This window comes from Vidua chalybeata, chromosome 20 (assembly GCF_026979565.1).
Source record: "Vidua chalybeata isolate OUT-0048 chromosome 20, bVidCha1 merged haplotype, whole genome shotgun sequence".
NCBI classification, from domain to species: Eukaryota; Metazoa; Chordata; class Aves; order Passeriformes; family Viduidae; genus Vidua; species Vidua chalybeata.
In genome coordinates this window covers 11,309,646-11,325,958 of record NC_071549.1, presented here as the reverse complement: position 1 = coordinate 11,325,958, position 16,313 = coordinate 11,309,646, and the positions used below count along the sequence as shown (strand labels likewise).

The following is a 16,313-nucleotide window of genomic DNA, read 5'->3' as shown; positions in this document are numbered from 1 at the left end:
GAGCTGTTTCTTGATGTTTCAGATGCCAGCTTCCCCACAGCCGAAATTAACCTCACCCTCCCTCTCAGCAGTGTCATCACCTCCTCCAAGCTGACTCCCCAAAGCCAGAGAAGATATGAATATTCTCCAATCTTTTCCTGCAATGACTGTAGGTGGACTGCCTGCAACACATCTGAAAGTCTCTTTTCATAGTTCAGAGATTCTGGCTTTCTGAGGAGGCTCTGGCATTTTTGAGTCACTGCGATCTGTTAAAAATGAAGTCAGAGCTGAAAAGCAGATACCCTACCACTCCCACAGGGACATGCCAGGTGGTGATCTGCAATTGTCTTTATGTGGTTTTACAACCGACACTTGCCAAACAGGGACTACTTCAAGTGCTTAGGGTCTGGAGCTCACTAGGTGAGATCTGGCTACTCAAATGAGTCAAGTGTGGACCATGTCTAAAAACCCTTTACAAGCACACCTGTCATTCAACAGTGAGCAAACAGCACATTTTCACTACAATTTTGGTGTTCCTTTCTATTTGAGGTAAGGCTACAGCACTGGCAGGGGCTGCAAGGTAGGATACATAAATGCGGAACAACTTTTTAATATTTGTGCATATTGCAGCTCACATTGATAAACTCAGTAAGCTCAATTTATAAAAGCAGCACATTTTCCCTATGCCTAGACCAGATAGTTTCTTCCAGACCTTCTTTGTGAATGGTCTCTTACTTTTCTTTGCAATAACTATTGACATCACAAAGCTTCTTACAAAACACATACTTTTTCAGTGAAATCACATCCAAGACAAGTACTATGCTTTAAAATTCTTGTGCAAAATTGTACTTGAACACACAAAGTATGTATGCAGGCTGCATTATTCATGTATCACAGAAAGCAAAAGCAATGCCCTTTTATTTTCCTATCAAACTTAAAAGAACTGCAAGCTAATGCCAAAAAAAGAAAAAAAAAGCCATGAGATTTTTCACCCATTTGATTACTTCTTCATCTTCCAAAGATGGAAAAGAAACATTTAGTTCAATCCTATATTTGCATCCTCTGAAATTATTAATGCTCTCATATTCCTGAGTGTTACATCTCTGGGCTGCCACCAATCCATGTTTATTTTGGGGGAGTAAAGAAATAAACAGTGCTGGAAAAAACGCCCTTTTGGGTTTAGCTTTAATACTGCCATGCTGCTCTAAAGCTGTGTCCAGACCTGGCACCAAACACCAGAAGTGTCACACACTGACCATTCAGTCATAGCAGTTAGGCCTTCACCTGCAACAGCAATCGGTTCTGTGTGCAACCTAGAAGAAAACCACTTCTGCATCAGCAACTGCACTCACATCTGTTCCGTCTTCGTGCTCACAGAACATATGCCACCTCGTTCAGGCTGCATCTGCCACCGGGCACGGGACATCAGGGTGCTGCTGCTGCTGAGCATCCTCAAGCCCTGGTCTCGGCCCCAGCCAACCGACCTCCAGCCTCCGCACTGCTCAGGCTCCAGAGGAAGCACGAGTTACGTGAATGGGCAAGGCGCAGCGGAGGCTTTCGTCAAATTCCACCCAACTGCACACCTGTATTGTTCTCTGACCACGGCTGCTGCCTCTCGGTCTGTTCCTCCCGAGTGGGCGGCAGCCAGCACTGGCCCGACCAGGCGGCAGCCACGGAATTCCCCGGTACTGGGAGAGACCCTTCCCGGAGCAGCACTGGCGGAGCGCGGGGAGGAGGCCGGGCAGCGGCGATGGGCGCGGGCGCCCGCGATGTCCCCGCAGACCCGCACGGCCGTGCCTTGACCACGGCACCGGCAGATGCGGGCGCCGAAGGCAGAGCGGGCCGTACTCGGTAACGACGAGGTCAAATGTACCCGCGCCTCGTTCACACGAGTTCGCGTTCACCGCTCCGCGGCGCCGACGGCGAAGGACGCGGAGACGGGGCAGCCACGGAGCCGCGGGTGGGCGGGGAACGCGCCGGAGCTTCGTCCCCGCCGCGCCGCCGGGGCCCCGCGCTCCCCTCAGGGCCGCCCCACCCCGCCCCAGGGGCCTCGCTCTCCCCTCGGGACTGCCCCATTGCGCCGCGCAGGCTCAGCGCTTACCTGGGAGTGGAGCTTTCGCCATTTCAGGGCTGCCCGCTCGCAGCCAAGCCGTCCTCAGCCGCGTCAGGTGCTCGCCCGCTGGGCGCTCCGGCACCCTGCTCTCCGGCGCCCCATCGGCTTTCAGCAGAGGCCCCGCGCCGCCCCCTTGCCTGCGGCGCTGAGAGACGCGGCCGGGAGACGCCGCCGCCGCCGCCCGGTGCCGCCCGCCCGCCGCTAAAGGCGCAGCCGCCGTCGCTAAAGGCGCAGTGAGCGGCTCCGCGGAGATCGGGGGCCGGGCCGGGCCGGGCCAGCACGGGGACGTGGCTGCGCATAAACGGCCTGGAGAGAGCGGCCGCGAGGTGCGAGCAGCCCCCCTCCCCGGCAAGACGCGGCGGCAGGTCTCGCCCCGCCGCTGCCGGCAAGGACCCTCCGCCCGGAGCTCGGTTCGCCCGCAGCCCTCACGGTACGCCTCCCGGGGAGGGGTCGCGGCTCCTTTGCCGTCCGGGCCCCTCGGAGCTGCGAGCACGCAGAGCAGGAGGGGGCCGAGACCCCCACCGTGCCCGCCTTCCGCCCTCGGCTATCCAGGGTCGAGTGGCGCTGCCTCTATCCCGGCCTGTGGGGCTGGGGCGCGCACGGCTCGGCTGCTGCTGCGGCACTGCCCCTGCCAAGCCGCTCCTGCGAGCGGCTGCTCTGGATTTTGACAGCAAAATTCCTCCGGGTGTTGCCAAGCCCCGTGTCAATGCAGTGGCTGAACAACTGCAAAACTGCCGTTTAAGTCAGCCATAGGCAAGTGGCTTAGAGTCTGCTGAAAGCTGAATTAGGGAACTTAGAGGGTTCGTCCCTCCTCAAGAGCCTCACTAGCACCATGTCTCTAAAAGTAGAGAAGCTTCTCCAGAACCCTCAATAACTGGGAGAAATTAACCTTAAGGAATGTCTTAAGTCACAGCACTTCTTGTAGAAACGACGGGAGGAGGCTGGCAGAGAGCTTAGGAGGGATTGTATGTTACCACAGTGTGTCAGAACACCACTAAATAAAGGGCAGCGAACAAAAGTTTTGCCCCAAAAATCCTACAATTAAAGAACCAAGCAAATATAATGCAGCCAAGTCCTAAAGCAACTTACAGGCTCTGTGCCAACACCAACTTGGTAGGTATAATTACATTATTTGCTAGGGGTATTGCTTAGCAGTTCAGTCAAGAGCCAGAGCAAATACCCCTGAGAACATGATGAGCTAAGTGGTTTTGCTTGAGCCTTAAGTGGAACAGCCAGAACACCCAGCAGTTCCCAACTCCAGAGCCTGCTGCAAGTAAACTATGGTTCACCTTCCCCCAGCTATGGGTGACAGTGCTAGTACATGCTGTAGTTTGCCCTTGAGCCACATTGCTGTGTCCCTCTGCTGCTGGACACAAGTCCTGTTTAAAAGATTTGGCAAGGACTGCTTTCCCAAAAGTGCTACAGTGTCACTAAACTGTCAAAGAAAGCAATCCTATAGAAAGACCATGGATATATAGAAAATGCTGTGCTATTCCAATGGATTCAGAGGGAAGTTATCTTAAATTAAAACTGTGTTCAGTGAAAATAAGTGCTGTTTATTAAAAAATAAAACATCCTCAAAATACTTTCACACACATATATACACATAGAGACACTATTGCTTTAATATTTTTGACTTATAATTTTAGAAATCAGCTGGTTTAAATTACAGGAATCACATAACAGCAAAGTCCCACTTCAGCAGTTACATTTACATCATTATATTTGATGTAAATTTGAAGACGATTGAAATAGTAAACCAGGCTTCAATAGAAACTAAATTATTTTTAAAATATATGTTCTAATTGGAGGAAGTAAAAATAATCTTAGGAGGTTAAAAATGAATGTGTTACAGATTGAACAAGATCAGAGAAAAAAAATTGACAAAGGAAACAGACTGTCATATGTTCTTTGGGTTACCTCAAGGGTTGAATTTGCATTTCCCTAGTATACTACGTAAGTAATTATTAGTCATTGCTCTGACTCCAGACATAATCCAAACTAGCACCTTGATTACTTGAAACAAGTTAATTTAATGTTGCAGAAATGCCAATTGCTCATTTATTTTGTTGTTCTTGATTTCAATGGGATTCTTAAGAGAAAGGAATGTAGGGTTGAATCACTCACTAAATGCTGATAAAAATGTAACATTTTAGACTAGTTTAAGAAAAAGAAAGTAAGATCTCTGATCTCTATCACATGCTTCTATTGGAAGGTCTCCTTTTGCCTGTGCATTATGTACTAGAGGTACTCAGGAACTCCATTCCGAAGCCAATGGCAAGAGCCCAAGCAAGCCTGCAAGTACAGCCAGTGACAAGTGTTTGCATATTTCTGCTGTGCCATGAGAATCCTTCACTAGATTGCTACATCTCCAAAAGAACTCACTCCAGTGTTGCACGTGCTAAGGTGATTAGCCAATAAAATGAAAAGTAAGGAAGTCCTTTCTGAAAAGGAAAACATTATTATAATGGCTCTAAAGAAAACCTAAGATGAATTTTTGATGGCGATCCAGTGCAGAAAATCTCACAGACTGTCAAGCTGAGGCTGATGTTGATGGATCAGGTGGAAAAGAATTCACTGCACCGACTGCAAAAACTCCGACGTGAATACAGCTTCTGCATAGTCCTCACAAACATCCTGCAGCTCTGCTGCCACGTCACACAGGGCTTCTTCTGTCAGTTGCTCTGCAAGACTAAGGGAGAGGGCAAAAAAAAGGAGAAGGAGAAGATTCAGAAAGTCAGCTTTCAAATTCCAGTCTTCCAAACCACAAAGATCGTTCACATACCTCTCAGCAATCTGCCATGGATCGAAACTGCCCACCACCTCATGGGAAATAAGCTTTAAATGATGCTTGTATCTGCTGTTATAATCCAAGATGCTCTGGAGCACATTGCTTGGCACAGAGAGAGACACAGAATATGCTTTCTGTAGAGAATTCAGAGGTGAGGGCTGCAGAATGTCATTTCCAGTCTGCAATTTCTCCTCTGCTTCTTTATTTTCATCAATATCACTGGAAATATAAAATAATCATCAAGACAGAACTAAATTTTTAAGTCTCTTTTTGAAGAGTCAGTGTAATTAAAACACTATAATTAAGTCACATAGATCTTATGCACCACAGTTTAGTGTAGGGCCAAGTATTCCACTTACGTGCTGTCAAAGGGTTTCTCAAATAAAATGTCTGTTTCCAGCTCTCCGTGTCTGATTAATTTGGTTATCTGAACTGGATGAGGAGATGTAGGTTTATTAGCTGTTGATGCCATTTGTAGTTCTAGAAGGAAGAAAATACTATTTTAAATTGGTTTTTTGAAAGAGAAAAACGATATCTACTGCAGGTTAAGTCCTCACAAAGACTTTTGTTTAAGGTGCAGTCCTCTAGGTAAATAAAGTATTCAAAATAAGAAAAAACATAAATACAGTTCAGTGTATTAAAGCTGAGCATTTTAGAAATACTACCTTTAGTATAAATCATTTGTGCTGCCAGTGGGTACTTATAGCAGAGAGATAGAAAATACCACTGGAAAAATAGCACAGTCTATCAAATTCAGTGGTAAATCCAAGACATGGAAAAAAAATCTATAAAGATTTGGGGTAAATCTTCACCAGTCTTACTTGAAAATTTTCCAACTTGTGTTAAACAATACAGTTTCAGTAAAGTTGTATGTGATCCAATGGAAAATCACTGTAGCTTCACTGTGCTACTCAATCAAACCATAGGATAAAGAAAAAGAGTGCTGATAAAGTACTGATTTAAGAACTACATCTTAGAAACTGTCCAAGAAGCACCTATGGTAAAAAATGTGTCCTAGTGGCACTATTTGATCACACATAATCCAATTACTTTGATTTCAAAACACCTGAATTTAAACCTACAGATTACAGGGAAAACAAGTTGTATTAAAAAAGACAATTACCCATTTTGTCTTCCTGGGCCCAGAACTGGGAGTCACTGTAGACAATCTGGGTGACTCTCCTGCGGACAGCCTCCTGGTACCTCTGTGGTAGAACACACACATCAGTCAGTCAGCCATGTACCTGGCAGCTCAGCTGTACTGATTATCACTAACAGCAAAGCAAGTCATGATCCTCCTTGGGCAATGCAGGCTTATTTTGGCCGGTAACACAACATAGAAAAGGGGTGGGGGATTGCCACAGGCATTTCTCTTGTTCAAAATGTCATTCTCAAATACAAAACTAACTGCTAGTCCCATGGGAACTCCTCCCATTTCAGACCAACAGCCCTTAGCCAAACAACTGAAGGGCCCTCAAGCTGCTCCTGCCTCACCAACAGTGAATCCAAATGTGTGCTCCAGTGCCTCGGGGACAAGGGCACTGCAACTTCACACTTCCAACTGATGAACAGATCTCTACGAGTAAATGGCACTAAACTGAGTAGTTCTAAGTCACAATAAATTTCAGAGAACAGGAAGGTCAAAATAGAACTCAAACCAGAAACTATGAAAAAATAGATTGAAGAAAACTTTAAAAGAAAGCAATATATGAGAAAGCTCAAGTCAAGTAAATGATAACCTTAAGAATATCTATATAGAAAGATGAATAAAAAGCACAGATAACCATGCATTTGTCTGACTTCTCCATAGTTGCCCTGTGAAATACTTTGGATTGCCAGACCATATTTCCTCAAGATGGTCATGCTACTAGAATACTGAGATTCTATAGCACACAAAAGGGAAAAATTCAAATAAATATTAAAATACTTTCCATTCTGGTAGAATATTAACATAATCACCATACTGATTCTCCCATTCACACACAAAGATTTAAGCCACAAAGTCTTGAGATGGGATGCAAACTCAGGTCTGCCAACTTTACAGCAACAGATTAATGAAACACTTTGCTTTTGTTTTTACACTGTCTTCTGGAAGCACAAACTCCATCCAGGTCTTTGATCTCAGACACTGATCCAGTCAGACCTTGCTTCATTTAAGAATGTAGATACTTACAGATATTATAATTTATGGACAGTAAATAAGAAATTGACGCTAATGAGACTAACCAAGACAGAAAATCTTACTTCAATTTCTTCCATTCTTTGCAACATTGACTCCAGACTATGAGTGTCAGGCACAGGTAGGGCCTTGGCCTGGTGTCTCTCATGCTGATCCATGCTCCACAGTTCCTGAGCAGTATCTTCCAAAAGATCATCCAATAGCTTTTCACTCAGAATATCTGCATTTGTTGCAACCTGCTACTTAAAAAAACAAATCCCAAAAACAAATGCTACAGAAAACAAAAAGACATAAACCCAATACAAGAAAGAAAGAAAGAAAGAAAGAAAAAAAAAAACCCAAACCAAAACAAAAGTGACTTGCATTAAGTTGAAAGTAAACTGTTGCCCCTTTAGAAATGTTTGACAGCTCTCAAGGCATCATTCACCCAGTGGCATGATCTTGCCTGTACTACCTGTGTCCTGTCTAGTGGAGGCTCTGACCACTCCAATATCTCCTTCCCAGCTTTGTCTGCACACTGGCCAGGAGAAACAGTTTGTGACCTGCACAAAGAAGAACAAATGACAATGCCATTCTCAAACCTGGTATGCCAACGATAATTTAAAACACCAAACTACATAAATGTATTTTTATATTTACTCCCACTATTGGGAGTGGGGAGAAGCTCATATCAGATCTGACACCTCTTATGAGATTTTTCAAAGAAAGTCATTACCTTAACTTCTGTATTTTTTCCATTTCTCCCCTGCAAATGTCAGTTAGAACCTTCACTCCTCTTGAATTTTTTGCTTCAAGCCTTGCTAGTCTTCAAAAATAGCACAGTAGCATGGAGAGTTACAAAATGTACATTCTAACAACTCAAGAATGAAATAGTGTGATTTCCAGTATTAGTTTGGAAGAGTTACAAGAAACTTTGGAGAGAAAATTAATAGATTTTAAAACCATACAATCCAGAAAATTCTGTTGAGAATGAGGGATCTTGAATCATGTTTCAGCTGTTGGCAAACAGGAAGTAGATGCTTATCCACAAATACTGTCCAGAAAAATGAGCTCCTCATCTTACCATGCACACTGCCTAGTACGGATCCAGCACCTGGATCTCCTGCTTCAAATGCCACAAACACCAGTCCCAAACCAACCTAAATTTGGAGACCCCTGTCTAACAGGATGTTGAATAGAGTTTAGAGTAAACAAATCTGCACTTTATTATTGTCTGGGACAAATACATATATCTTGTTCTTCTGAAACAGGGAGACAATATTTACCTTCTTAATGCAGTGCTGAGAACACCCACTCCTCCTCCTGTGGTTTGTCACTGTTCCGCCTCGCACAGTTTGCCCTTGACTCCCAGGCAGGAACTCAGACAAAAGACTAAAGCCCTGGCTCTTCCCAGGCTTTAGGGAATGGGGCTGCTCTGGACCAAGTGGGAAAGGAGAGGAGCTATGTGACAGCAAGCTGTGCTGTGCCACTGGACTGAAGCCTGGCCAACTCTATCCTAGTCACTAGCACAGATGCAGAAGCATTTCCACTGGGAAGCAGGGCAAAGGTGGGTGCCAGGGGCTGCAAACATACCGCTTAGGTGAAAAAGACTGAGGTGGAGGCTTTGAAGGCAGGCAAGGCATTTTGCTCTCCTTAGCAGGTCGTTTGTTCTCTTTTAGTTGGAAAGCTATAGTTGGCTCTTGAAATCGGGCATGCTTTCCTGGAGGGTGTGCCCATCTTGATTTTGAAGATTTCAGCATTCCCTTAAAATTAACATGATCACATTAAAAACACATATTCCAGTTGCTGAATTTTTAAAGTATTCGGCATTCTGGTTCAGACTTTATCTTGAAATCATGCCTGCTGACTTTGCTGCAGTTGATGTATGTGAGGGATTTACAAGTGCTTTAAAGGGAAGTATAGCTGTGCCTGAACAGAATATATGCTTAATCCTGCAACTCTTATTTTTGCAAACAGTTCCAACTTTTCCAGGGTCTCTCTTCATGGGGAAAAAAACTTACTTTTAATTTTTCAGAATTAGACTCTATGTTAACTATTTATAAATCCAAATAGAAGATTTCCAAGGTAACATTGTATTCAGCCACAAACCTATAATATTCCCACATTTATATCTGTTACAAGGTCACTTAGGCTCGTCCCCTCTATATGAATTACTGAAATGCTTAACCTTCTGCCCATGATCCTCACTGATCCACAGTGATAGGAAGCAGTAAAAGTTACCTAAGCATATATCTATGTTACTGTTTCAGATTTGATTTTTCTAGTTAAAAGTGATACTCTGAGGAATGAATAGAAGAAAAATACACTCCTTAGCAAAATTTAGCCTAGTATTTTAAGAATTGTTTTCTTCCACTATGGAGCTTCTTTCTGGTTGCAAGGACTTAGTGGAAACCAGAACTTGTATAGTGAAATTTTATCATTTCTGTTATCAATTAAGTAAGCCTGAGTAACTTATATTCTCCTATTAACATTAGCATAACATTACTGCCGAGTGCATTTTTTGTGGTAGAGGATGACCGTAGGAGGAGGATACTTCAGCTTTAATTTCAATTTGAAAAAAAATACCTTAATTTCAAAGATGAAACTAGATTCAGTGAGCATTTTCCTTACCAATTCTGTTGTTGTTTCTAGTTGTAGAGTGTATTTCCAAGGAACAGTAAACACTGTTTCAAAAAACGTTTGCTAAAATAGCCATAACCATTAGAAATATCAGGCAGATGACATAGTTTATCCCTCTATGTCTCCTAGCTCAGAATAGCAATATTGTGAGGAAGTGCGAAGCTTTGACAGTGTCTTACATTATACAACAAATCCCAGAAAACAGGTAGAAGACAGCATAAATGATTTATCACTTCCATACCTGTGGTTTTGCAGGCAAAAACACAACTTTCTTCTTCAAAGCACCACTTTCAAGGACAGACTCTTTTTTTACAGCTCTAGCTCTCACCAGTACATCTGTGCTTCCTTGCAAAGTAGCATTTCTCTCTGAAGTAGGTGGGCCATTTTCTTCTTGGTATTTATTATGTAATACATGAGCACAACTGTTTGCCTGTTGAACTGCTGAAATATTTGCAACATGTCAGTGTTTATCTATACTAAAATTAACATATGAACTGTTAACTGTAAATTGAAAGAGGCAAGAATTGTCTTTTTTTCTACATTTGATACCTCTGTTATGCTAGGTATACCTTATCATGAACTTCTAAGCTCTACCATAATTTTAAAAAAATCAAAGACAAAAAGAAAAATTCTAGCCTTGTATTTCCTGACAAGTATTAAAGAAATTGTCTTTCTTACATTGTTTTGATGAACAGGAAGGTTTGGTGTTTGTGTGCATATACGTATTTATACGTACAGAGATATTTGAAAATATACATATATATGCAAGTCATGGGAAAGCCTTTTGGGAGCAATTGCTATATGAGGTCTAGGCGGTGATAACAAAGCATCCTCTTTTAGGCAGCAAGACACATGGAAACCATTAGATGTTTATATACTGTCTCCCTGGACTGCCAGAATTTGGCACATGGAATTCTTGCTACCTGGGGACAATAGCGAATACTTACTATTACAGTACAAACCAGCCTGAGGTATGAGAAAGTCACCACAAAGAAGAAAAACAGTTAATATAGTTTATAGAATAATGTAAGAACTCACAGTGGCTTTCATGAGGTGCCAAAACACTTCAGGTATATTTATCTCACAACACCTTGAGAAGGAATAAAGCTCCTTTCCTTTCATATCAAAAGCAAAAGAATGATATAGAAAGCCAATTCCAAACAGTTGCACTGCAAGATAGTGGTGAAAACCCCCAAGTCTTCAGCTTAACCATCAGTTCATGTGTCTCTAGGTACAAAAGTGTGACTGTTGTGCAAAAAATATTAACAGTAATGAACTGGCCAGGATAAAACAGCTACTGCTCCCAGAAGTAAAGAAATTGTACCAACCAAGGGAATTCTGAGCCAAAGACACAGAATAACTTTTCAGTATGAACAGTTAAACAACCACAGCCTGGTTTTTGTTAGACTGATTTACTAACATCTAACCAACTTCTGACCAACAATACCATAATAAAAAACTGAACTGCAGATGACAAGTGATAAAAATGTATTTAGTTATTCAAAATACAAACCAGTCATAAGACTCCTGGCACATGGAGTTTTTTTAGACCCTTGTCCATGCTGTCCCTTTAAGGTGAGAGGTTTGTTTTCTCCTTTTGGAGATAGAAAGTGCTTTCTGTCTGGAAATGTCTCATTGTTCCTTGGAGATTTGGCCTGAGAAGCTGAAATGTATTTCTTCACTGTTTTTGGTGTTTGCTTGTTTTCCAGCAGTGAATTCAGATCCTGTACCAAATATTTACAGTTTTAATTACTCTCTCAGTAAATCTGATGTAATGAAAAGCAAATTCAAGACATTCTAAGCAGTTGGAGCTTTTTTGGTCTGGTTTTGTTTTGTTGTTTTTTTTTTTTTCAGATGATAACTTTCAGGTTTTTTCAGACTGATAGCTTGTTCATGTGGAAGCTTTTTCACATTATTAACTTCAATCTTGCTGAAAAGGCTTACATTTTTTTGTATTTACAACTGACTCCAGCAAACCACTTGCTTACAGAATGCTCAAAAAGAATTGAACACAAGGGTTACAGACCAACAAAAACTTCACGGTCACATGACTATGGTAACACAGACACTTTTTCCAATGCTACGTCCAAACTTAAACAACTACCTCCTTTTCCATTCCCAGGCAGTTAGCACTCTTACTGTTCTCATAAGCAGGTCATAAAACTAAAATTAAAAATATAGCTCTTACAGTTTTAACAGTATTTTAAGGAAAGTATTGGTTTTTTTTCATTTGTGCAGCAGGCAACATGAATCAGAACTTTTCTATGATACCAATGACATGTATAAGTCATCAGATATCAGTAAAAAAAGATATTTGAAGGGCACAGAGCCAAGTAACTCTTGTACCCACAGCTTTATCTTCTGCCTGGACAACTCTGCACGCATCACTGTACGAGATGCTCAGGTGCTCACCACTGATGCTGATGACTGAAGCATGCACCCAGAGTAATAAAACACTTAATGCACACCTATGTATAAAATGAATTATCTCTGTCCTGAAAATAACTAATGAATTAGAAACTGATGCTTTGTTACGACTATCACTACCAGTCTTCATTCTACCAGGACAGCCAAGAAAGCTAGGAACAGCATCAACAAGACCAGCAGTAGGTAGCTTCTGTGTTTAGTATGCATATCTCTTTTAGACCACCATTACTTAGGAACATTAGAGGTACATTTTTACATTAGAAAATATGGCCTTTAAAAAATAAAAACAAACCCAGTAATATATTCTGCCATTTCATTAACACAATCTCATATTTCACTACCTCTTTCCTGCCTTAGCAAAAACAACTGTTCTTTTCCTACCTCAACTTGCAGCAAAATGTCTATGATAGCTTCGGAAATGGAAGAATCCCCTTCTAGTTTGGCAGAGCAGAGAGACAGTTGACGAATGAGACTGCCCAGTTCCTTGAAATGGGCAGGAATCTGCTCATCTGTTTGATCTGTAAACTGATTGGCAAATGCCTGCAAGGTTCGTACAGCTCCTCTGTGTGCTGCTGCTAACCTGGATACTGCTTGAGACTGGAAAAATGAAAAATAAATAAATGCTTTAATAACTATAGTTTCTATGGATACTTATACTACTGGAAGAATTGTTGCTGAAATGTCATGCAAATTGGAATAATTTTAATTGATATGAATCCATTTGGGAGACAAAACAAAACAGGCATTGAAGTAATTTACTCAAGATTCCTCACAAGAGTACTCCTATCAATGTCATGCTGGCTTCAGGTAAAACAGCCTGGGTATAGCAGGTCATGACGTTTTCTACTACCTGTGCCAACACAGAACTGTAGCCATCTACAGTTGGCTGGAGAGTAATGTGCAACAATTGCACAAACAAAATATTCTCAATCCTCCTTGTTTTGTTACAGAAGAAAATGCAGGTGATCGAAAAAGCACAAGAGAACTACAGGGCAACATTGGCTAGACTGTAGGCATGATTGCAGCAGTCCCTCTGAAAGGTGCTGGTCAGAGAAGAAAATCAGAAAGAAGGCTGGTAAGGCTGAGTGTCATCAACCAGAAGTCTAAAAAAAGTAGTCAAGAGTTGAACATATTGTTCCTTGCAAAAAGAAATTGGAATGAAGAAGGAATTAGAAGCCACCTGAGTGCAGAAGACCAACCACCTTCCTCTCATTTACTACAGATGAGACCTGAGCAGAAGCAGCAAAGGCAGTATCAGGCCAAGTGAGCCATACTTCTCGGAGAATGAGATGAAACATGTAAGATACAAAGGAAATCTGCATTCCGGAGAGGACTTAGCTGCACCCTAGACAATCAAACTCAATTATCCAGAAAACTCTGTCAATAAGTCACTTACAGCCTGAAGGATAATTACATCTTACCTTTTTAGTATGTTTGATTGTATGAGGACTCAGTTTCTCTAAATCGTCCTGAATTTCTTTTACCTGTTTATCAAGAAAGGAGACAGAGAGGAGCAAGTCAGTCAGAATTAGTTCCATGTCTATAAATGAACAATAGATCTTCACTGTAGCATCTGAGATTTTCCAACAGTGATGCTCATCTCTCTGTCCAGCCATGAGGGAAATCAGTCACACCATTCAGATCTAAACTAGAATGCCAAGGAACTTCAGAGATAACCCAATTGACTTTCTCTTGTTTCAGTTAGTTTCTGACAAATTTGTCACAACTAACTAAGCTCCTATGCATCCCAGCTTAAAACCATGGCTCCTACCTGTTGCTGGAGTACGTACAGCATCCGAGCTGACCGTGCAGCTTGTTGCCGTCTCCTAGCGCAAAGCCGCTGCTCCTTTTCAGGATCTAGAAGTTCTCTATCTCTCCCTAAAAAGCATAGAATATAAAGTTTTATATCTTAATTTAACCTGTGAAAATGCCAATTAAGCCATGACAACAGACATAATTTAGTAATAAGCCTTGTCCATGCAGAACCAAACCACATATTTGTGGGGGTTCCTTTAACAGTAATGCAAGTTAGTTATTGTAAACTCTACATCCTGTTTCTATTTAGAATTTGACTATACAGTCTAATGCAATATAGCTTATTAGTTATTTAAAAAATCATGTGGCCCCTTAGTTTATGACAAAGTTGCAGATAAAGCACTCAAAATTAGGAACGGTTAAACCTCCTGCTAGTTATTACAAAAGAACCAACTGCTTAAGCTGGCTAGCTATTCTTTTATTTACTTTTCAAAAAAATAGATGGTTCTCAAAAGTCCAGACATAAATATGAATTCTAATCCAACCGAAAAAACAGGAGAAAAAAATATCAACAAACCAGTGTACATTTATATAACATAATTACTGTTCAGTCTTACACCTTTTTTAATAATATCTTCAATTTTCTGGACATAGCTCCTCAATTCTTTTTGCAGATGCTGGACTTCCTGCATATTTTGATGTTCTTTTTTATTTAAATTTGGCTTGGGGTCTGGTCCTGTGTCATGGGTAGGAGGAGAGTCCAAAACAGCTGGTACTGGCTTTCCTTCCTTAACTACGCAGAGGTAAAGGTTCGCGTCAGAGCTGGCAGACTCCCCTCGGGAAGGCTGGTCGAGCCTCTGCTGACATGTCAAGCGAGTCTGAGACTTCAGGGTATTTTTATTTTCTCGACTTGCAAGTACTTCCGTCTTCTGCGGTTGTGATTTCTGAGTCCGCAAGGGTGTACTGAAGGCATCTCCAAACACCTGCTGTTTTACTTGCTCTTCGCGACGTCTTTGTTTCATGTCCCTTTTGGCCAGCTGAACAGCCAATTTAAGTCTCTCTTCAGATACCACTGAGAACATCCTAGAGCTTCTCAGGCTGAGGTCCTCACTTCCAACGAGATTTCTCTGATCACTGGATGCCTTCAGTTTTTCTATTATAATTGGACGGGGGTGAGAGAATCTGAGAGCCAAGTTCTCTGGAACTGCAGGAACATTTCTATTAAACTGGAGCTGTTCAAAGTGTAAAAAAACCCTGATGTTATACAGAATGCTACATACACAGGTGATACCTCTCTGTCATGATGGCACTGTTTTGGATTTATGATGAACACAGCGCTAACGGCACACCAATGTTTTCACTCTTGCTAAGCAGTGCTCACAGAGGTCAAGGCTTTTTCTGCTCCTCACCTGCTCACCACTGAGTAACCTGGGGGTGGGCAAGAAGCTAGAGAGGAAACAACTGGATGGGTGACCCCAACTGACAAAAGGAATATTCCATACCCTGTGGCATCATGCTCAGCAGTAAAAGCTGCAGGGAAGAAGGAGAAAGGGGAGACTGGTGACAGGATTTGTCTTCCTAAGTCACTGTTATATGTGCTGAAGTCATGGAAATGGCTGAATTCCTGCCTGCTGATGGGATGTAGAGAATGAATTCCTTATTTTGCTTTGTTTGTGCACACAAACGGGAAAGCATTGGCTTTCCTTGTTAACCTGCCTTTATCGCAACCCATAACTTTTCATACTTTTCACCTTCCAGTTCTCTTCCCCATCCCAGCTGGGAGAGGGTGAGCAAGTGGCCCCATGCTCAGCTGCCTACTGGGATTGAACCACAACAGACAATTAAGAATAATTACATATATAGTTTGTGATCTCTAGCCTTACTAAAGGACAGTGCCAAGATAATGCGTGACAGCACGAGGAAAGCTAGTATGACACTCCCTGCTGGGTTGTCTCATGAAGTGGGTCAGAATCATCTTTTTGTTACAATCACAAAGAAAACCAATTCAGTATCGCTACAGACGGCAAATGGTACCTGTGTTTGTAAAGCTTTAGCTTCATTCCTGTATCGCTGGGTGGTGAATTCAAACGCATCATGAGCCACCGCTGTCTTGCTTGGTACCATCTCATCGGCTCGAGAGCAAATCCCGCTATTATCCCTTGCTTGTGATAACAGCTGTGAATGCGAGAATAAACCGTTATTTCAGACTCGCAAAAGCCATCCCGGGTCTGAGGTGAGTAGCAAAGGGAGAATCAGCCCGAGGAGCCGCAGACAGAAGATTGGGGCGGCCTCTCTGCAATCAACCGCCCCGGGCCCTCACGGGGTCCCGGGCGGCACCGGCGGGCCCCGGGCGCTGCCGCGAGGAAGGGAGGCAGGACGGAGGGACGGAGGGAGGCAGCACGGGCGGCCGGGCCGCAGCCGGCGCCGTTCGAACCCGGTCCCGCCGCCGC

The 16,313-nt window shown here is 42.6% G+C and overlaps 2 protein-coding genes and 1 long non-coding RNA gene across 8 annotated transcripts in view; 1 reads left to right on the top strand and 2 right to left on the bottom strand.

Moving 5' to 3' along the window:
• The window catches only part of PITPNM3 (PITPNM family member 3), a 55,034-nt gene extending 52,872 nt beyond the window's left edge, over nt 1-2,162 (bottom strand). Inside the window, exon 1 of one of the 2 annotated variants that reach the window (XM_053961605.1) lies at nt 2,081-2,162. In XM_053961605.1, coding sequence (XP_053817580.1) covers nt 2,081-2,102 — 22 coding nt within the window. In that variant the 5' untranslated portion in view covers nt 2,103-2,162. Of the gene's footprint in view, nt 1-1,331; nt 1,833-2,080 lie in introns of those variants that run through there. The other variant, XM_053961606.1, reaches the window with a different exon arrangement.
• Nucleotides 2,163-2,528: 366 nt separating this feature from the next.
• On the top strand, nt 2,529-5,284 carry LOC128798281 (uncharacterized). The gene is made up of 2 exons (XR_008434373.1): nt 2,529-3,205; nt 4,308-5,284. It is a non-coding gene; the product is annotated as an uncharacterized LOC128798281 (long non-coding RNA).
• On the bottom strand, nt 3,628-16,312 carry KIAA0753 (KIAA0753 ortholog). 5 transcript variants are annotated; one of them, XM_053961607.1, is made up of 15 exons: nt 15,898-16,312; nt 14,483-15,095; nt 13,880-13,986; nt 13,530-13,592; nt 12,490-12,705; nt 11,195-11,405; nt 9,923-10,122; nt 8,635-8,804; nt 7,778-7,867; nt 7,517-7,604; nt 7,128-7,301; nt 6,007-6,088; nt 5,243-5,363; nt 4,878-5,102; nt 3,628-4,784 (listed from the first exon to the last, which is right to left on the bottom strand). In XM_053961607.1, the coding sequence occupies exons 1-15, from the start codon at nt 15,985-15,987 to the stop codon at nt 4,667-4,669; spliced, it is 2,568 nt and encodes an 855-aa protein (XP_053817582.1). In that variant the 5' UTR covers nt 15,988-16,312; the 3' UTR covers nt 3,628-4,666. The 5 variants fall into 5 exon arrangements, 4 of the variants coding, with proteins under 4 accessions (XP_053817582.1, XP_053817584.1, XP_053817583.1 ...); XM_053961609.1 differs by having other exon boundaries at nt 7,128-7,298; XM_053961608.1 differs by having other exon boundaries at nt 9,923-10,119.
• Nucleotide 16,313: the final 1 nt, after the last annotated feature.